Source organism: Salminus brasiliensis, chromosome 18, assembly GCF_030463535.1.
Source record: "Salminus brasiliensis chromosome 18, fSalBra1.hap2, whole genome shotgun sequence".
NCBI classification, from domain to species: domain Eukaryota; kingdom Metazoa; phylum Chordata; class Actinopteri; order Characiformes; family Bryconidae; genus Salminus; species Salminus brasiliensis.
In genome coordinates this window covers 5,855,145-5,878,101 of record NC_132895.1, presented here as the reverse complement: position 1 = coordinate 5,878,101, position 22,957 = coordinate 5,855,145, and the positions used below count along the sequence as shown (strand labels likewise).

Genomic DNA, 22,957 nt, shown 5'->3' with positions numbered 1-22,957 from the left:
GTGGATGAAGAGACCAGACAGCCGTCTGGTAAAAACGAGTGTGTCAGAGTAATGCAGCGCTATTGATCCTACAGGCTGCTCTGTTTTAAACAGGCCTGCAGGAATCCAGGGGCTGTTGGGGATTGGTGGCCATAATGTGCATGGTAGACAACCTGGGTCCCCAGTTTAGGTTCACTCAGGACACATGGGATAACTAGATGCAATAGAGTCAGTCGACCACACACACCCATTCACTCACACCTAGGGGCAAGTTAGCGTAGCCTACACACCTACAGTATGTTTTTGGTACGGCACCAGAAACCGAAGTACCCAGAGAACACAGCAAACTCTTTGCAGACCAGAGTGGCTGTGTCAAACGTGTTCTAAGATTGGAATGAAAAGCTGCTTATCTGGGCAGTAATTAAGTGTTAATATCCTCAGTAAAACACTGATATTAGAATAAACACTAATAATAACATTCCTACAGAAAGTGGTGGTGGTTCTCCATCACTGTGTTCATCATTACAACATCTCCAAAGTTCTCCTCATGGAGTCTAGTATTATTTAGAGTTCTCCTCAGATCAACACCTGGTTTGGTGGTAAATCAGGGCTTAATGATGGTAAATCAGGTGAGCTGCTGCTGCTGCTGCTGCTGATGATGGAGTTGAACACATCCTCCACGCTGTGCTGGCTGGACTGGGGGGCGTCCAGGAGAAACCTGGAGGAACTGAGCTCTGTTCTTCAGACTAGCTCACTGACAAGATCTCACTACTTTCTTCAGAATGAGAAAAATGAGTTTTCATTTACTGTATAAATGTTTACAGTATCTTACTGATTTATTGAGAAATTATATATTATCATTATTATTATTAGAATCAAGCATTTTACTTTTTAAAGGTCATTTCTGTTGGCCATTAGCCAAGCAATGTTCATATAATGTAGAGGGCATGGCTGAAACGATATAGGTGAATAGCGTTGACTATTTTCATCTACAGTGGGTGGACCTGTTTGTGGGTTTTGTGGTATTCAGTGGTCCTTAAAGGGTCTGCTGTTAACGTCTTGGTGCCAGATACCACAGGACACCTTTAGAGGTCTTGTGTCATCCTTGGCTTGAATGGTCAGATCTGTTGTGGTGTAGGCAGCTATTGACATGGCTCGTCAGTGTACACCACCTTGTTTCATTGTTTCAGAGAGCAGAGGGCCTTCAGGCTGACGCCTCCATGACATTGATTTTATGTCTTTACCTTACTCATAGGACCAGGTTCCCAGACCAAGATGAAACCAAAGCCTACACGGAGAAGACTTTCCGTTGATGATTCACTATTGACACTGCAGTTTACTCCAAGATCATGCTTTCTTTGTCTGGGAAACCTCTGCAGAGGTTGGTGGTCTCGGTATCAGAACACAGACATGCTGTGCCTTCGATCCTGAGCTACTAGAGGCATGCAGAGAGTGTTTGTGAGTGTCTAAGCTGAGTGCGAAATGGTGATGGTGTCTGGTCTCAGAGAGACCCTCTGGATCGCCCTCATTAGAGCTTAGTCTCATTTGTGGAGTCACCTTCATGGCGGCTGGAGCCCAGTGTGTGTATATAGCTACACTGAGCTAGACTGAGCGCACCTGCTTACAGACCCAAAGAGCTCCAGCGCATGCACACATCACACACACACACTGGCTGACCGACAGCTGGTGTCGCCATGGCAGCGGGTGAAGGAAGCTTAAAACACTCCTATAAGCGTGTAATGAGGCAAGACAAAAGCATCTCCAGTGTTTGGCGTATATAATCTGTGTGTGTTTGAGTCGTATTTCCTGTGTTACGCTCCCAGGGCCCTCTAGCCTGCCATCTGGAAGCCCCCAGAGCGGCCACCAATAAGCCCACTCACATGTGACTCATGACTGGCATTAAATCAGTTATAAATACTGCATGCGTTTAACCCTGTTACCCACCGCTAATGTACCAGGGGGGTCTGTGGAGTAGGAGGGGAGCGCAAAAAGAAGGCATGGAGGGAGAAAGTGTGTCAAAAGCAGGAGGAGAAGAAACAGATCTGGGAGAAGCTGCTCACTCCGCAGACTTTGCGGGAGCGTTTAGAGCCACATGGCACCTGCCGTCGTCGCAAACACAGTGCCGTTCTCAGTGTCGGAACACAAGCTGTGCGCCGCCTGCTGGGATAAACAAAAGCTGAGCTCATTTTCTTTATACCGAACATTGCGCTCGTGTCTCCTGTGTGAAGTGTGTGTGTGTACGTGTGTGTTGCTAACATGAGTCTTCTCCCGTGTCTTCACAGGTGATCTCCGCCCTGTCCAGAATCTCCCACCACAGCATCGCTCAGATCAAAGGCATCAGGTAATTGGCTTCAGCTTCAGCTTTAGCTTGGGGGTCTAATCTCAAGCTAGAGGGACATCTTGTAGCACCTGCACAGCTAAGAGAGGGGCCCTATGATATTTTCCAAGTATTTCATATTGGTTATGCTTTTAGAACATCTGCACATATTAATACACTATATGGCCAGATGTTTGTGGACACCCTCTCTAATGAATGCACCCATTGTTGAAACACAGATGTGCATATACACACACACAGCTGGTCTAGTCCATGTAGAGAAGTACTGCCAACAGAATAGGATTGTCTGGGGCAGATAACCATGAACGTATTGGCACCATGCCTAATGCCCAGCGTTGGTTATTGGGTATAAAGCCCCCAGCAGTACTTGAGCTGAGGAGCAGAACTGTGTTCTCTGGAATGATGGTTGGTGCTCCATCCAATACTTTAGGGATGAGTTGGGGAGTAAACTCTTTTTTTAAATACCCTTGTTTTTTTCGAAAGAAACGATGAATGAGCAGGTGTCCTAATACTTTTGTCCATATTTTTTTTTATTTGTATGTTATCTGAGTATCATCTGAGGATCAGTTACATCTATGACTGAAGCTCTTATCTTGAATCCTGTTACCCAGGTAGGAGAATGTAGACCTGCTCAGGAGCTTCAAACCCTAGTCTTCCATGGGATCCCTTGCAACTTCCTCAAACCTCATTAAATGTCATTAAAATAATAATTAAACACCATTTATTATGAAAATGGCTTCACATATGATGTTAATACCCACCTTAATATGGGCTTTAAGAAAGCATCTGGCCCCGGCAGTAGCATGTGGGTGCAAGCTGTGTGCCTTCGCCCGCTACGCAATGGGGCAGTAAGCCCCCTGAGGTGCCTCTGTCTCCCTCCCCTGCTTTACAGGCCACTGTGGGCTCAGTTTGTGTCTCTTTATGTGCCCAGGCTAGACTCCTTGCACGTGCCACAGTGCCACAGCTCCACAAATAAAGCCTTTTATCCGGCAGGGTAATGAGCTGATGGAGCGGTGGAGCGGCCCATTAGGCCCGCAGCCAGAGGGGAAAAGAGGCATGGAGACAGGGTGTTACCATTAGCCCAGCGCTGTACAACATGGAGAGAGGTGCCTAAATAACCACCTTTTTCTCAACTGCCAGAATGCTCCATGTTTATTTATCAGCAATCAGGACCCAATCACTACGTCTTCTGAGCTTAGGCTGGGACATGGACGTGAAAACGAGCGTGTTATTCTGAGGTTTTGCAAAGGAAAGCTAAAACATGGGCCCTGTAAATGTTGTCTTGATGGAATAATAGGAAAGATCTGTGGACAGAGCTTGGCAGGGAAATGCAGCCTCTGTGACTAATGCAAGTCAAATTTACCCTCACATATGTTCCCTGCGAGCTTTTAAAGAGTGCTAGGAGCACGGTCCATTTCAGGGACTTCTCACAATTTCCCGCAATGTGAGGGAGGTTGAAGAAAGGCAGCGTTGTGGCCTCTCTCAGTGTGGCGTGTCTAAGGGCAGCCAGTCTGTTCCAGTGCACAGCTTCAGTGGTAGCATTGGTTATGGAATCTAGCTGTTGCCTGGCATGACCCAAAGGTTTTATTTGGGGCACTGAAAGAGACTCCTCTTGAGTGTTGTTGTATTTGTTGAGCATTGCTAGAACCTGATTCAGAGGGAATTAAGAGGGTGATTTGTGAAGTTTTTAAGGGCCTCAATAAATCAGAATTAATGTAAGAAGATCCTCTTTAGTGGTTTGGCCAGGTTTTCATATCCAGTCCACTACAGTCCTCATGCACATTTTGTCAGCACTTTCTGCCATGTCAGACCAAAATGTACTTTTATGTTATAGAGAAGTGCTTTGCTGTCCACACAGGACGTTTCCCTAGCTATCGGAGAATATATTCCTGGCTAGTGTAAGTAGACTATAGTTTAACGATACATCTAAGCTTATATGCTGCCAAATACAAGGGTCTTCCATACAAGATGGTACGATAGCCTTTCAGGGTGCCTTCACACCTACCTAGTTTGGTCCAAACCAAAATTAGCAGGTGTGAAAGGTGCTAATTGGTCCGGACCATGGTCCTACCAAAACACTGACCAATGGTTGGGTTCGTTTTCAGTATGAAAACACTTTTTTGGGACCAATTACAGGAAATTGAGGCAGGCTATCATGACCATTAAACAACAGAAGAAGAAAAACAACTGGAAATGGAGTAGCACATGGGGACGATTAGATCTGTCGGTGGTGATGTAGATGTTGTAGTCCCTGTAGAGAAGTACTGCCAATATAAGCCGATAAATATGAACCTATTGACCATGCTGCCTAATGCCAGGCGTGGGCTAGAAGGGTATTAAGCCCCCCAGCATTGAGCTGTGGAGCAGTGGAAGAACTTCCAGTGTTCTCTGGAATGATGGTTGCTGGTGCTCCATCCAACTTTTGGGATGAGGTGGGGTGGTGATCATCCAACATCCTGACCTCACTAATGCTTTTGTGGCTGAATGCAATCAAATCCTCACAGCAATGCTCCTGCAAGATCAAGAAGAAGGCCTTCCCTGGACAGTAGAGGCAGGTGCTCTAACAAAAGGTTTGATATAGCTGTTGCAGGATGACTTTATTCATTCGGTGACTTGGTGCTGCTGGTAGTAGTGTAAACTAAATCAGACACCTTCACTCTGAATCTTCATCCCTTTGCCTGATTGGCTGGTGGACAGACGTATTTGCATAAACTAGAAGTAAGCTAAAGCTGGAGCAGTCCTGCACCTGGCATGCACTGTGTGGATCTGGTAGGCCTCTATTGAAATGGCTAGGCCGTTAACAGCGTGGTAGTGCATTTCCTTTCCCTTTATATTTTAATAACTGCTCAGGGGAAACCCTCATTTCCAAGCCTTCCATTATGCAGGACACAGTGAATGCCAACGAGAATAAAGATCTCACCTATTTGACCTTTGACCAAAGAACCTGGGTCTCTCTTTATGGCCCACAGAGCTGTGCATCATTATTTCCCAGGCTTGTTAATTGATTAAGTCCATTGATCAGGGCTTTGATGAGGGCTCACAGTTACATTTCAGTGTGGCCTTTCTGCCTACGTGCATAAGCATCTGTTCCGCCCTGAGCACCCTCATTTGCTCTGAGCGTTCCTGTCCACAGAGTGCTCACTACGCACTGCTGTGTAAATAGCTGATTAGACTGAACGCGGTTGCTTTGTGGTGCACCACAGTGGTTTTTTAAGCATTAATTCTCAAAACAAAAGTCATCTCTTTGAGGAAACATCCTATTTATTTATTTATTTCATCCTAACTTATGTATAGGACCATGTTCCTAGACCAAGATTAAACCAAAATCTGCTTGGAAAAGACTTTTGATTGGTGATTCGCCATTGACACCATTGACAAGACCAGGCTGTTTATGTGTGGGAAACCAGCCTTTAGACTTGATGACATTGTTAAGCCCAGTTCACATTAATCCAACAAAGTGAGACAGTGATTTTTAACATTATATTATTGGAGGTGTCGTGTCCGAAATGGGTAACAGTATCTCCAGCTCCAGTTTGTGTAACCATAAAGAAGGCACCAGACAGGAAAGTGCCTGGATGATGGTCTTACTCTTCCTCCATTTCTCATCTCTTGTCTCCACTCCCCCTATTTCATCTACCGTTTCACCACCTCTGCTTATTCTCTCTCTCACTCCGTCTCATCAGGCTGTGACATTACACATGCTCAGTTGCGCCCTCACAAAATGCCTCACATTTGCACTCATTCATTCACAATGTGTGGTTATGCTGTTTGCTGTATTTGCATGCCAAGCCTGCATGCACTTCAGCTGGGATTTATTATGCATGCAACACTTTCATGTGCCGTTTCATCCATGGGTGAAAATAAAACTACTCATGTAGAATCAACTGTCACCTGCTCGTAATTGTGGTCATTAGCACATGAAAGTGAAAAGCTGTTCCTGGATCAGCGCTGTTACTCTGAGAGGTCTAAGACTGGTGGCCAGTAGAGTTGTATATGATATTTTGAGCATTTTTAGCCAAATCACTCACACTTTTTTATTATAATCATTATTATAATTAATTCGTTTTTAAGGGTTAATTAGTTTTTTATCATTAAGGAGTTATGAACATAGCCTCTGTAGTAGGGATATCACCAGAAGTTTGGTACTCTACCAATACCACTGAAATTCTATGATCCTTGATACCACTTTCAAAATCATGACCAAAAAAATAACCAACAAACAAATGTATGTCAACCTAAATACTGATTTACTTTCTCTTTAAAAAAATAAAAAAGGCATAATTTTTTATAAAAATACTGTGGCAAAGAAATTCCAAAAGAAAGCATCTTTATGGTGTCATGCTTGAAATATGGTAAGAAAATAATGCAAATAGCCTAGAAGTAATAAATAATCTCACAGAAACAGTGACATCCTGCCTTTAGGTATTTAAAACAGACAATACAACCCCACAGGTAAACCACTGACCTGGCTCCTAGTATCAAATCCCGCATTGGCCTACAACCATAAAGGGTTATATAAAATCTGAACACAGTTCACAAACAATACTGGTAGCATTTCAGGTTCTGAATGTTTTGGTGGAACTCGTTCACCTTGAACTCACCTTGATCTGGATGTCTGTCTTTGAGGTGTTCTAAGTGGATACGTTTGAGGTGTTTTCTCCATTCCATGTCATGTTATGGTTACATTCACATCACATTTGTAGAATTTTGGTATCATCTTGGCATCAAAGTATTGGTCAAAGAACTATCGCTGAACTGTCAGCTGAATCAAATTGCCAAGCTTTATAAAGCTATCAGCAACCAAATACTCCTCTAGGCTGTGAAAATACAGTTCAGGGGAACTGTGGAGGTCAAGATGAGATCTGGGAGATAATTCCCAGACAATTCTTGTAAGAAACGCAAATCAAACCCCAAGAATAAAGAGTGGTGGTGCACTGTTCTACTGTGTTGCACAAACATTATTTTAAATGGATTAGTCTCAAAAGGAAACCTCACCTGCAACCCCATCACAGTGTTTCATGTTTCATGCATGCTACAAAACATCTAGACAAGCCAGATGGGTTTAGGAAACTAGTGCTGTGCATTCCCTGATGTAAACATCATAGGATGCAAGCTGTGCAGAAAGACGAGTGCAGAGTCCCTCTGCAAAGAACAGTGAGAAGAAATTCCAGCTACAAGATCTGAAAGACTTTAAGCTGCTACAAAAGCGCTTGCAAGCTGTGAATTTCAAATGGCCCATTAAAAAGTTTCTAAATTCTGAAAGACAGAGTAACTGTGCATTAGGGTTTGCTGAAATCGTGTGCTTTACTAGCCCAGAAATTCTGTGTTGTTGCATTCCTAAGTTGAAAGATACGGATCTTATAAGCTGCAGCATAATCGGACCAAGATCAAGCACAAAGCACCATGTGCTGAAAAGATAGACGAGTGTCTTACTGTTCATGTTGGATAAGGGAACTGACCTCAGTAAAGTCCTGGTCATATCTCAGGCAATAGACAGCCCTCACCAGTAATGCATGGTCTTGACAAGGGCTTTGTCTCCCATCCCAATAGATATCTGAAGGGGGCTCAGGCTGCTGTCAGAACGCTATAGATTCGGGCTGTGATGGACATGCCAGTAAAAGCACTTTATCTGTGTGAGCTGGTGAGGGCCATAGATGGAGATGAGCTCTGATAAAGCCTAAGGCTGACACTGCTGCATAAATCAGATAGCACTTCAACACTTCGCACGCAAGATTATTTCCAGCACATTTCTTGATGTTTTTAGTTCCTAATGTGGTTTTAAATAGTCTTATCAAGTGACGTTATCCCTTTTTTCCTTGATTAATGAGGAAGCACCTCATGAAAAGATTACTTTTACATGCGTGGATTTGTGTTCTTTTCTTCCACAAATTGACATGATTCTTGATTTTGAGGCCAATATTTGATTAAATTTTTAATAACAAAATAAGCCCAACTTTAAATTTAGAAAGAATCTGCGTAGCAACAGATTTTCGGATTCCCCCCCCCCCCATCAGAATGAATGGGGTGAATCCTCTGCATATCACTATAATGCAAGTACCCCATTTACACCTGACCATCCATATGGGGTACCCCACTCAGCAGCGCCTGAGCAACCACCTGAGCCATCATATCAACCACCTGGGTACCCCATATGGATGGTCCCCCAGGTACCCCAGGTGGTTGATATGATGGCTCAGGTGGTTGCTCAGGCGTTGCTGAGTGGGGTACCCCATATGGATGGTCGGGTGTAAATAGCAACCATCCTAGGAACACCCTAGCAACCACTAAACAACAAAATAGCAACCACCAGAAATACTGTAGCGCCCATCTACAATCCACTAATCAATCGCCTGATATACCATAGCAACCACCTGGAACACTATAGCAACCACCTGGAACGCTATAGCACCCATCTAGTATCTACTAAGCAACACCATAGCAACCACCTGGGATACTATATCATCCATCTAGCAACACCATAGTAACCACCTAACAAAGCACTTAGCAACAGCATCGCATCCACCTGAAATACTACAGCAATCACCTCAAAACATTATAGCACCCATCTAGTATCTACTAAGAAACACAACAGCAACCACCTGGGATACCAACCATTTACATTTACGGCATTTAGCAGACGCTCTTATCCAGAGCGACTTACAAAGTGAAAAACCTAAGCTCTAAGCTTTAGGACATTACTAAACACAAGTCAATAAGGTGACCATAGTACTCTACTATTCATCCAAGTATCCTCTGAAGAGGAGGGTCTTCAGTCTGGGTTTGAGGACAGCGAGCGACTCGGCCGTTCGGACACCCAGGGGAAGCTCGTTCCACCACTTTGGTGCAGGACAGAAAAAAGCCTGGACGCTTGTCTTCCGCGGATTTTGAGGGATGGCGGGTCGAGCCGAGCCGTACTTGAAGCTCAAAGGGCTCTTGGTGCAGATCGGCTTTTGACCATTGCCATCAGGTACGGAGGGGCTGGCTGGTCCGTTCTTGGCTTTGTAGGCCAGCGTCAGGGTTTTGAATCTGAGCGGGCAGCAGCTACAGGAAGCCAGTGGAGAGAACGCAGCAGTGGAGTGACATGGCTGAATTTAGGAACATTGAAGACGACCCGTGCCGCTGCATTCTGGATGAGTTGCAGGGGGCCTGATGGTGCGCAGAGGGAGACCAGCCGGAAGAGAGCAACACTGTAGTAACCACCTGACAAGCACTTAACAATGCCATAGCAACCACCTTGAAGCACCGTAGCACCCATCTGACATCAACTTATAAACACCATAGCAACCACCTAGCAACACTTTAGCAGCCACATAGCGGCAGCCTAGCAACTGCCAGGAAGTGGGTACTGCTTGAGCTACACAACCATTCTGTGTTTCCTTATGTACTAATGTACTTTTCTAGTTAGCCTGACTCTCTCCTCCTTCTCCCCGTAAATCCTGAGGAAGCAAGAGCATAAGAGCCTGAGAAGAAGTGAATAGAGCCAGAGCAGCAGGAGAGAGGGAGGGAGGGGGGAGTTAGAGAAGGGCCTTCAGGGCAGCGAGTTGACCTTTGTGTAGGTGACCGCTCATTATCCAGATTCATTACTTTTTTTCCCCACATCCTGACCCCAGTGCTTTAACTACGCTGATGCTAATTACCTGTATTGTGCAACCCAGCACAACCAGGTCAAATAGACACCCACACTAAGCAATCAAATCGCGTGATGCTTGTAGCGCGCAAGCCACCTAATTAATCTGTTTTGGGGAGTAGGAGTCAAAGAGAGAGCATTCGACAGAGAGCATTTCATGAGACGTGAGCAATCAGACCTGGTTTTAATCTTCCTGAGCCCATTAGAAATTGAATCACTTTGCTCGTGCATTTTGCTCTTTTTTTTTCAGAGAGCTTATGTTCGCTTCATTAAGCTAACGGCCACGGCGTCTCAGAAACGTCTTGGCGCACCGAGCGCTCACCAGGAACGTCGCGTTCTGAATGGACAGCACACACATATCTGTTTCTGCGAGATAAAAACCCAGGAATGGTGTTTGGTTGAACATAAATGAAATTGGATTGAGACTGATTTTGCTGCCACGTCTAATTAAACCTTGCGTGAGTTTGATGTATCTGAGGCCGGAACCGCTGTGGGATGGGAACGCCTTTCATGTCTTGTTGATTTCTAATGATATCAAGTTTGTCAGTGCGAGCAGTCTAAAACTCAGGAGACATCTCCGTCTCTGTGTGTGTGTGAGTGTGTGTGTGTTAGATGACAGCATGCCCAGGTGTTTCAGAGTAGATGGAGGATGGCTTGCTGCTGAGGATGACACTGACTGACTGGGCTCTAATCGCTCCTGCCTATCAGAGGACAAAGAACATTGTAGCATTTTACTGTAAAATAGCAGCTTCAGAGTCACAGTGATGCTCCGTTGACTCTAGTGGGAAGAATAGCATCTCTACCATTGCTGCTCCAGGCTCAGGACACTTTCTGGTAAATTTTGGAACATTGCTGTGAGGATTTGATTGGCTTTAGTGAGGTCTGGATGTTGGATGATCACCACCATGCTTCACCCTCAACTTCCCAGCTCATCCCAAAAGTGATGTATAGAGCACCATCCATCACTCCAGAGAACGCAGTTAGTTCCACTGCTCCACAGCTCAATGCTGGGGGCCCTTATACCCCTCTAGCCCACCTCCAGCATGTGGCATAGTGCCAATAGGTTCATGTTTGCGATCTACTCCAAGTCCTATTCCATTGGCAGTGCTTCTCTACAGGGACTAGACAAGCTGTGTGTGTGTGTGTGTGAATGCATTTGCACATCTGTGTCAGCAAAGGGTGCAGCTTAAAGTAGCTGGACATGTTTATTGGAAGATGTGTCCACAAATATTTGGACATATAGTGTGCCATGTATCAGGAAAATGTCTTTATATCATGATATACATTTTTATCCATCATTTTAATAAAGCTGATAATATTGCTTAATAGTTGTGGTTTAAGAAATCAGGTAATAAACCAGAGGGCGCATGATTTTATTATTTTATGATTAGTTATAATTTTTGGGAGGTTTTAACACCCCCCCCCCTTTTTTACAAATTATGCCTATGGTCACATGATTCGTGTCGCTTCCTGTCATATTCCACTCTTTCCAGCATAAAATAGCTCCTGAGTGCCGTTGGCCTGCAGCTAATTTAATGGTTAGCCATTTGTGAAGGTACACTGTTAAATCCCCTCATTAGCCATGTTCGCCTAATGAAGTCAGCTTTGACCCTCGCAGGTTAATTACAGAAACCTACTTGTTTGTTATAAATATCAACATCCAATGCTGGGGAATTTGTTTGCCACCACAGTTTTACTCTGTCAGTGTTTCTCTCTATGGTATGCAGAGAAGACCAGGTGACCTTCTGACTGTTTGGTGTTCTGTGATATGGGCATGATTTGATTTGACTGACACACCCCACAGCAACACTGCAATTATTTATTCATACACTACAGCAATTATAAATCCATTTGGAGGTTGCATTCCTCAGCGTAATGACATATTGTTTGATGGGAAAATGAAGGGTGTAGTTGTCGTAATTAAACGCAGAAGCTGTGCTGATTTCTGTTTCTCCTGCCTTTTAGTTGCTTGAGGGATTTTCTCCCTCTGTTGTTTGTGGTTCTCGACCAAGGAGCCTCAGGTTGCTTTAGACACAGACACTCACACACACACACACTTTAACACACAATACACACAGCATCAGTTTTGTAGTGTCAGTTTTCAGACTTCCTATATAGCTGCACAGTAAATGTGTTGTTCCTTAATTATCCCTCAGCATCTCAGTGTCTTCACAATACTGGTATCACGGAAACGTGTGCCATACAAATGAGCTACTAATCACTGCATGTTTTGTTGAGTGCTGCGAGCGTCCCGGGCACTCACAGATGTTCACATTTGTTTTTGAGGTGTGTCGATGCATCCAGGCAGCGGCTGGCTGTGCAGCCGACTAATGGAATGAAAATAAATGAAGATTAATGTGAGAATTTACCCTCACATACCCCCACAGTTTGGGAAGCACTGGTGTAGACTAGTCCTAAATCCAATTTTAGGTCAAATCCAGGTTTGGGCACCACTGCTTAAGGTGTCAGACCTCAACTTGACCCCTATTATTCCTCTTTAAAATGTATTGGTATAGTGGTTTTTACAACTGGGATTTTCCAAAAGCAGCTTTACAGGAATCAGTAATCAGTTAGAGGGCAAGAGATCAACAAAACATAAAAACCGAACACCTCCGGTGAGCAAACCAAAGACCACAGTGGCAAGGAAAAACTCCCTCAGAGCAGGAGGAGGAAACCTCCCAAGGTCTCTTTCTCCAGCTCTCAGGGAGTTTTTCCTTGCCACTGTGGTCTTTGACTCTCAAGGGGGGACCCATCCTCTTCTGATCACAACGACTTTTAAATTATTGATAAATTATTGATGATCATGGTACCACCAAGACCTCTGCTCAGGTGTGCTGATATAATCCTAATATAGTAATATAATCTAGTAGACGTGGTAAGGATAATGAGAGTAATGGAGGGGAAATTGTGGTAATAATAAGTGTAATGGCTGAGTTAAGAGTCCATGTAAACTTTAACATAGTCGGCAGATAGCAGTGGCAGGAGGGTGGGCAGCTGGTCTGACGCGGGTGGCAGGGGAGCCTGGCGGTCAATCTAGTGAGTGGGCAGCTTGTCTGACGCAGGTGCAGGGGAGCCCAGCGGTCAGTTTTCCAACAGGTCAGGCTGACTAAGTGGGCAGTCATTAACTGCCATTAAGCTAATTAAGATATGAGACCTTGGTAAAAGTTATCTGAGAGGTCTAATAGTACAAAACAGGAATAAAATTTAGCTTAAAATGTTGAAAAATATTTAATATTATATTAATATAACTTTTCGTCTAAGGAGATCAGTTCATCTTACTTCTTAATTATATATTATAATAATATTCCCAGGAAATTCACAAAAATTCGGCCAGGCGTCCCCAAACTCCTAAAGTATAAAGCAATACAGTTGCTGGCGGCAGTAATCTTGTGCGCAACGTGTTTATGATTTTGTTATTTTTTTTAACCATTCTTTCTTGAAAATCAAATTGACAACAGCAGATCATTTGGATTTTTTATTGAATAATGTGCATGAGAATGAGTGAGTTTCGTTCACTCTCCACTCACAAGATTATGGCGCAAATACACTTGAAGAATGATGATTGGTGTTAATGTCACTAGGTAAAGGTCACTGCAAGTTCAATAATTGTGTCGCTTAATCATAATTGTTGGATTTAGCTTATCTTAGCTTATATTTAGCTTGGATTTTAGCAACTGTAAAATGCAGAATGCACAGAAACACGTACCTTTGCACATGTTGGAATACTAGTCTGGTCATTCATTCTTCTCATATGCCGAGTTCAGAGGGTTCGTATTAAAAACAGTATAGTAGATTTCCAGCTTGTTTGATAATCTAGAGTTTGGTCTTCAAAACATCTCACGATGTACAGTCCTCAGTTCTCAGGTCATATTTACTGAGAACATACACATGTTTACTTGGTGAGGGTAACCAATCGTGATTTTTCCTATAATCCAATTTTTTATGATCTGTTGTATTGAGAATAATAATCTGGAGTGAGATCTGGTCGTCCGGATCCAACAGCGCAAACATGCTCAACGTTCCATCACCCTCATTTCTGCACGTATTGACTGTGCGAAAAGGTTAAATATACTTTTATTTATCCTATAGCAGCTTGGTTTGGTTTTGCAGTTGCGTTGTATTGTTACTTTATGCCGAACTGTTTTATAATAATGCTGCTAAATGAGGGAGTCTGTTGTTCATGTTGCTGAGCTTTACTGCATAAGGTTTTTCTGTGCTATAGATATTTATATATATAAATACAGTTTATAATAATTTAGTGTAGTGTGACCTGTTATTTAGCTGGCCACTGTTGTTTTTCAGGCCTTTTGGCTGGTCTTGCGAGTTTGGTGTTGTTGAATTGGTAACATGCCCAAAAAAAAATATATGCATGTGTGGTTCTTGTGCGGACCATGAAATTAATTCCTGCCAGCACCGCTGTTCTCTGTGTAGATCTTAACAATAATAATGGAAAATATTGAAGTACTCTTAACCCTCTTAAATGGCATTTCCATTGCTAATTAAAAGATAATGAGGTACATTTGGCAATAATCCTGATTGTTGAACTTTAAAATATTGCAGCCTTACTTCTGTTTAACTCTAGCGGATTACTTTAAATTAGGCTTAAACCTGATTTTATGTAGAACCACAAGGCCTGGTCTGCTGATCGGCTCTTCAAGGAATAAGTGTCCACAGCAGGATGAGCTAGCAGTGGTTCCTCCTCTCCCAAACGTTCTCTTCTTTCCTTTCTTTCTCTCTTTCTTTTCCTCTTCCTCACTGTACGGGAGTGGGGAGGGTCATCAGGAGTGTATGTTAGTTTGCATGTTTACAAGTATGTCCAACAAGTGTCCTTGCCGCCATAGCTTAGCAGCACAGACGCTGTCAGTGTGTTGACCTCTGAGAACCTGAATGGCGCTCTGTTCTGTCTTGAGGCTGAGTGAAGGCTGGTGTTTCCCTTCTCCATCAGAGCTGCTCTGGCACAGAAATGGAGCCTGTAGTTAAAGCTGTGGAGATGGCTTGCCGTCAGTGCACCGCTTAGTCACCGGAAAGAAAAGGTCTATTTATTTCATGGAGGCAGCTTTCTATAGAAGCCTCTAACTGTAGCTTTTCCAGGCAGAGAATTTGGGAAATTGAACCGAGGTGAGCTCATCCACACAACAGCGGCAGCTCCCACACTTGAGTCACAGCTCCGTACCGCCAGCACAGAGTCCCGATGAACTGCCGCATTTATCACGGCTGCATTATTCATACACATGAATATTGATATTAAATGTCACTGAGATATGTAGCTTATCTCAGCCTATACACACACACACACACACACACACAAACACGTGTGTGTTTGAGACTATGGTGCATTATACAGTGCATTAAGGTACACTCTTTCGCTGAGCGTGCTGAAGTGACCCTGACACAGTGTGCTTCTAAATCACTTTAGTTTATGAGCCCCATGTTTATTTCATGTCTCGTGACTCATCTGAGGCTGAGAGAGCTGATGAGCTCTCTGGAGGTATGGGACCTGAGGAAAAGCCAGGTTTGGAATTGAATAACTGATCAATGCTTTGCTGCATTCTAATTGGCCCATGGATATTAGTTAATAGCTAGGTTAACTACCCTGTGGGTTCTCTGAGGTGTAGTGATGCTCTACCTTTGACCTCCGCTTATTAGATGGATAGGCAGATTCAGCTTTTTGTCATTACTGAATACAAGACAACAAAATACAGTGACATTGTGCAACAAAATTAAGAATAGAGTGCAAGGCAACATGCAATTATTATGAGAAGGAATAGGAATATATATATATATATATATATATATATATATAATGTGTGATATAGTAAATATAACATATATTTATCAAGCCAGTATACATATACAGATCGGTAGATGGATTAATAGATGGTTAAAAGATTGGTAGATGGATGGGTGGATGGATAGATGGATGAGTAGATGGATACATGGGTGGATGGGTAGCTGGATGGACTAATAAATAAGTAGATAGGTGGATGGCTGGGTAGCTGGATATATGGATGAGAAGATGGGTGGATGAATGAATGGATGGATAGATGGATACAGGTGGATCGATAGATGGATATGGATGGATGGATAGATTGGATAAATAGATGGATGAGTAAATGGATACATGGATGGATGCCTGAATGGATGGATAGAGGGATACAGGTGGATGGATAGATGAATACAGGTGAATTGAATGCATAGATGGATGGATGAATTGAATGCATGGCTGGATGGGTAGATGAATAGATGGATGAGTAAATGGATATATGGGTGGATGGGTCTGTGGATGGATGAATGAATGAATGGATAGATGGATACAGGTGGATGGATAGATGGATACAGGTGGATGGATAGATGGATTGGATGAATGGATGAATTGAATGGATGGATAGATCGGATGATGGATGGATGGAGGGATTGGATGATGGATGGATATGTATACTTTTATAGAAAGATAAGTATTACACATTTCTATAAAAATAGTTCAGCAGCCTATTGTTATTTGAGTAAAAATAATAATTACAGAGTATTCAGTGTACTGTATGGTGTGTATTAGTGAATGTGAGAGTGTGCAAACGTCCAGTATTATGGGCAGTCGTGTTTATCGGTATAGTGGGGAGTGATAGTGGATGAAAAGAAGCTGGACCTGATCCAACTGGTTCTGGCACAGATGCTTCTGTATCTCCTCCTGGATGGTAGGAGGTTATACAGTGTTTGCCTGGGATGGGAGGAGTCTGATGGCAGGCAGTTGTAGTATTTTTCACTACCTTTTCCACAACCTTCTTGGCAGCCACAACCATACCACAGTGTCACACATTTGGGTGGGGTTCTTTCAGTGGTACATAGATAACGGTTCTGTGAGACTCGGGGGAAGTGGATGCCCAGGATCTGAAACCTGTGACATGCTGTACCTCAATCCCATTGATTTAAACAGGAGCTAGTGTGCAGCCTTTGGTTTCCTGGTACTTCACAATGAGCTCTTTGGTCTTCTCGGTGTTGAGGGAGAGGTTGTTGGTAAAATCTTTGGGTCATGTCATTCAGTCTTGCCCCAGCCTTTTCATCACGTGGGCGGAATACTGTCCAAAATCTGATAAATGTCTTAGAAACATCTGTCTCATTGTTGCAGGTGTCAATCACAGAGAGCAAATAGAGGCTCATACATAAAGCAACCTGTTGAATTATGGATGTGCTAGAGTGAATCTGGCACCTTGACTGATAGATGTTCTTGCGTTCTGTCTGTGTGTGAGAGCTAATATTGTAATTCTCTCTCTCTCTCTCTCTCCAGGCCTTTTCCATCAGAGGACACAGCTCTGAATGAAGATGATGTCTATCGAAGCTTGGAGGAGTTGGCAGAGTAAGTGTCAACATATTCACCTCCCTGACCCAGTCACACTCTGTACACACAATCAGCCTCAAGACCCACGCTCTCATGCACACACACGGGCACACGTTGCCCATTCTGATCTCTCAGCTCCCCCTGTTTACATAAACAAACTGGCATTATTCACTCCACTGGTTGCCATGGCAATACCAGCTTGGCATGGATCAGATCAGAGCAGGTTGGAGGTGTGGGTGTTATAGGGCTGGAAAGTAGTGGGCAGGGAGGGAGGGAAAGTTGGATGGGGAAAGACAGAGAGAGGTGGCAGTGGCGGTGACGATGGTGGTGACAGGGCTGATTCCCCTCTGATTAATGGGGAATAATTAGGCAGCCGGTGCAGATAGATGTCCTTCATCAGCAGCAGGGAGTGTGACAATTCCTGCCCTCCACACACTGAATACATCTGTCTTAAGGTGCTTCTGGAGGGAGTCATGAATAGAGCAAAGCTCCGGTCGATGGCTGATTGACAATCCAACACTTTCTTTTTTAACATCAGAGGGGGGGGGGGGATGTGCGGGTAATGCAAGATGTAAGATACGAGAGTAACAGTGAAATAACTTCCTGGTTGGGACAGTTACACATTACACCTACAGGGGCTTGTATGACATCCCATTCTAAATCCTTAGTCATTAAAATGGAGCAGGTCTGGAGCTCTGCAGTTATTGAGTCAGCAGAGCGTTGGGGACTTTTCTGCACTGTGCTCTGTAACTGTACGTCGTCGGACACTTGGTGGCTCCTGGAGTTGCTCTGTGGTTCCTCCTAAATGCTTCCACTGTTCAGTAATACCACTCACAGTTGATGGGGAATTTTGCTCACTGACTTGTTGCTGCGGTGGCTCCTATTACAGAACCACGCTGGAGTTCAGTGAGCTCTTTAGAACCTCCCAGTCTCTCACTAATGTGTGGAAAGGCAGACTGCATGGCTAGGGGCTTGATTTTATACACAATGGGCAATGGGATTAAATGAAAACCCTGAATACAGTGATTAAGAGGTAGCTTACATTAAAGTAAGGCAGACTGATATTTACAGAGATTCATTTAGAGAGCTGTTGTTGTGGAGGCTGGAACAAACTGTGGTTTAGTTTTATTAAATTAACATTAACATTGAATATTAGCTGTTTAAAGTCTGCTTAAAAGTGTATATATATCATCACTGTGCAGTGAAAAATCACCAGAACAGTGACTTTACAGGAGAAGGAAAAATGAAACTCTAACTTTGAATGAAAGTCAATGTAACATAAGTTTCTTCCAAGTCATTTACAGCATTTCTATTGGTCCGTTCATTTGTGCAGCAGCAGGGTTCAAACCATGGAGAAAACCAAAAACTGACATAAATGGAGATACATGGTTTTCGTTGGATAGCAGTGATATAGAACAGAACAGAAACCTTATACATGCATAGGCAGGGTGCAGTAATTAGTGATGTAACGTAGCATTAGAAGCCTAACATGTGCTGGCCTGCACAGATCTGACCCCTACTCACCCGTGTGGAGAATGACCTCATTATTTAGCAGTTCAGATGGCAAGCAGTCTCCACAGCTGTAATTCATTTTATTAAGCTCATATGACAGCCAGTTGAAAAATACACACACAGCTCTACAAAACTGCTCTACCCTTTCTTATCTTCTAACCTGTAAAATGCTCAAACCAATCACAGTATTGTGTGTAAATCAAAGCCATAGTCATGAAGTGAATCCTGGTGGGACCATATCTACTTTTGCAGGAATACAATAACTCTGGGAGTTATACACCTAACCATTTTTTTTCTTATTTTCTTTCTTATTTTATTTGTGAGACACTCAAGTGAACTAAAAGAATGATTTAGCATTATAGACTATTAGGCATTAATTAGTTTGTAATTAATAATTATGAATAAAGCAATGTTTTACTTTTACCAAATTTTACGTCACATCCATTTTCATTCCAACGTAATAAAATATGCGTTGACAAATATATAATAAAAAGACAAAATTCAGATCAAATTAAATTGATTTGTGTATATTTACATTTCCAAATAGGTCTTTTGAGGCTGTGGCCAATCGACTGTGGTTGGAAGCAGGTACATGTAGAACAGTAGTGCCGGTGACTTAAACAGACATATTTAAAGCTGTATGAATCTGCACACAGAATGTGTGGCGACTGTACAAACAAGCTCTGACATGAAGTCAATGCAAAATCCCTATATTTTTACACAACTGAGAAGTCCTATCAGGATGCATTTTTCACATCCAAGAAAGAGCACATGTTTGGGGGGAAAAGACAACGTCTTGTCACCCTGCCATTACATGTCACATTATAGAAACAATATTTTTATCTATTTATATTTTTATATCAGTATATTTGGAGGGAGGGCATTTGGGGACGTGTCCCTCCCCCCGGTATGTATTGGGACTACGGCCTTGGTGTAAATGTGTGAAGCATTAATGGCTACTACATCAACAAAGCTTCATCATTATAATGAACTGTTTGAGGAATTGAATGTATAGTATATTTATTTATTCATCTCCTTTAGACTCTAGAGAGATAGTTTGGCCTGTATAGTGTTTGTCATATGAGCTAGTGGCTTAATAAAATGAATTAAAGCTGTGGAGATTGCTTGCCATCTGAACTGTGCTCCAGTCATTGTGGATTTCCTTTCCAACTTTGACTTATAAACTCAGCTCCAGCCACACTAACCATGCAGATTCCTGTCTAAAGTCATTTCCAGGCCGTAAACCAACTGTAGTCGGTTTATATGATCAGTGCCGAGCGTATGTCCTAAGTCCGATCACTCTCTGCCCTCTCCGCCGTGGGAAAGAGGATCTTATTAAATTAACAAAGCTGCCCATCCGTGTGATCCAGTGACCTTTTAAAGCGACAAATAAGGATTCATTCTAGTTTAATGTGCCAGAGTGATTAATGGAAAAGTCCTGGGAGTGATAGAGTGGGACACACTTCAGCAAACCCCTTAACCCAGCTGCCCTCACTTACTTAATTGAACTGTGATACTATTGTGCGGTTCAGTTCAAATCAGAATGATGTCTGAGCTGCAACACTGCAGTGCTACTTGGCCTCAAACCATGAGTCAAAATCATTGACAGAAAGACTGCAGTCATTCTGTAAGATTTTGGACATAAAGTCAGACTGAAGTAAAATGCTAAAGTAACTGATAACAGCGTTTTTAAAATCTGCTTGACTTAATTTAGTCAAATGTTCTTCTAACTCCCATTTTTATCTTCTGCATCTCAGTTTGGTCAACAATACAGTTTTAACTGACTCTCAAAAACATTAGCAAATGAGCTGCAGCTAAAACGGATTAAATACTGGGTAAGTTGGATGTGTTTAGTCTGTGGTTCCGCCCCTCTATTTGTTTACTGTCTGTTCCCATCAGCAGGTTAAAACTCCTCCTTCACATGACGTCCCCAGACTGGGAGGCTTCTCACACTTGATGAGCAGCAGTTAGATTGTAGGGCCGGTCTAGAGCTGTGAAATTACTGTACATAAAAACACGTTTCTGAGTAAATTCACCTTTTACCTTCTTTCTGTAGACAGCTTCACAGCTCTAGAGTGGAGCAACTGTCTAACTGCCTGTTTGTCATAAGTTCAAATCCTGTCAACACCACAGCCCTCCATGGTCAGGAGCCTGAGAATCGGAAGGCCTCCTCCTATGTGATAGGAGCCACAGACTAAACATTTTACACAGTACACTCAGTTTCTGCTGCAGCTCATGTTGCTGAGGCTCAACTCAGTATGGATTTCTGACCAAACTGAGATGCAGAAGTCAAAAATGTAAGTTTTGACTAAACTAAAAAAAAGTAGGTTGGCCTGACACTTATATTTAGATATAGCAGTAGTCTGTGACTCAGCCTGGGACTTCACTAGGTCTGCAGTTCACTTATAGTCATCTATATTTTCTGTTCTTTATCATGGGGTAGTGACAGCGTTATGTGCGCTTAAGGGAAGGACCATGAGCACAATGTACTGAGACATGTGCTAAACCACAGTGACTGCAGGGAAATATATGCAATGAAGAGTGAGTGTAGCGGAGGGCTGCTTACATGCGACAAGGTTGTTAATTGAGGCCATTTAAGCTAATCTGGGAAATCACTTCCGACCGCCTCCCGGTAGATTTCCACTGTCAGAGCCCCACTTTCCACCATGTTTAATGTGTCCGTCCCAAAACTGACAAAGCATGAAATTATTCAATTGGAACGACTAAGCTCAGAGTTGCTCAGAACCCCCCCAATCCTCCCCCTGCTGAAATTGCAATCAGCCGTTTGGACACGCATTGTGTCAGAAGCTCTTTTCTTCACCCTTCCTGGTAGCAGCCATGCTGCACGCTCTCTCCACAGGAATTATGGGTATCGAGGCCCTGAGCTTTTGCTTTCTGAGGTGCCTACTTCGGTTGAATGTAATGTAAAGAAGCATAAGAAGAAATGGGCAGTCGCCAACTGGCCAGGATGTCACAGTGTGTGACTTACCTTCTATATAGCTTCAGAGAGTCATATTCTATTGCTAGTACTTCTCTACAGGGACTAGACAAGCTGTGTGTGTATGCACCTGCACTTCTGTATCAGAAAGTAGCTCAATGCATTCTTTAGAAGGGGTGTCCACAAACATTTGGACATATATCGGATTATCTGTTATTTAACAAAGAATCCAGAAATCCAAGAGAGCATGATTGGTAATGGATGTAACAGTGTGTAAATATGTAAATGATACAGTTATATAGTACAGTTGATGGCATTGTACTTCTGTTGCATTAAAATGTTGTATTGTTTATAATAAAATGTTCTCCCTATTGTGAAGTCATCTAAAAAGTGACTGGACTGAGGTCCTACCACAGATGCTTTTCACTAGTCTGCATGTCTGCGGTGTTACTCAAAGGTAGTGTTTTATATGTGATCAGTCTTCCAGCATGCAAAGCTGATTAAATTAAAGCCAGGCCTGGTGGTGATGGTGTAGAGAGTCAGGCTCAGAGCCACAGCACATGATTACATTCTCCAGAGAGGCAGCATAGAGCTCCGCCTGGACTAGGCACTGGGAGCTTCTAAGCAGAGCTAGAAGAGGCAAGAGTTAATCTCCACCTCAGGGATCTCCATGTATCCAGTAGAGATGTTGCCTACTATGAAAGCAGTCTGATTCAATATGATTCAGTCTGATTCAGTCTGATTCAGTATAATAAAATAAGTCTGACTGGGCATGTAAAGAGTGGGCATGGAGTGAAATCCACCTTTTCATCATTTACATACCAGAAATTAATAGGTGAGTAGGTTTGTTCCAGCAAAGGTCTTGGGTGTACTGTGGGTGTACACCACCGGTCAAACATTTTAGAACACCCCTAATTTTTTCAGGACTCCACTGGCATGGCCCAGGCAGGCCTGCTTTTCTTAGAAATGACTTTCTTACTGCCACTGTCGAACCTGCAGCTCCAGGTCTTCTCTTCACAGCTAAAACTGAGATTTGATCCAGTCTCACGAGCTGTCTGTCTCACTAACTGTTGACTCTGAGAAATGTGTTTTCTGATGCTGTTGTGGATTTGATGAATGACAGATGGCTATAAAAATTAGTATGTGAAAAGTAGGTGATTTACAGACCATCGGCCCACAGTACATATGTAGTTTGGTAGAAGACCAAGTCTATGTTTAAAAGACTTAATC

General features: G+C 43.0%; 1 protein-coding gene across 8 annotated transcripts in view; it reads left to right on the top strand.

Annotated features, from left to right (window-relative positions):
• The window catches only part of vav2 (vav 2 guanine nucleotide exchange factor), a 230,445-nt gene that overhangs the window by 149,732 nt on the left and 57,756 nt on the right, over window positions 1-22,957 (top strand). For all 8 annotated transcript variants that reach the window (XM_072662696.1, XM_072662695.1, XM_072662693.1 and 5 more), the window contains exons 3-4: window positions 2,262-2,320; window positions 17,227-17,295. In XM_072662696.1, the coding sequence (XP_072518797.1) occupies window positions 2,262-2,320; window positions 17,227-17,295 (128 nt within the window). The remainder of the gene's footprint in view (window positions 1-2,261; window positions 2,321-17,226; window positions 17,296-22,957) is intronic.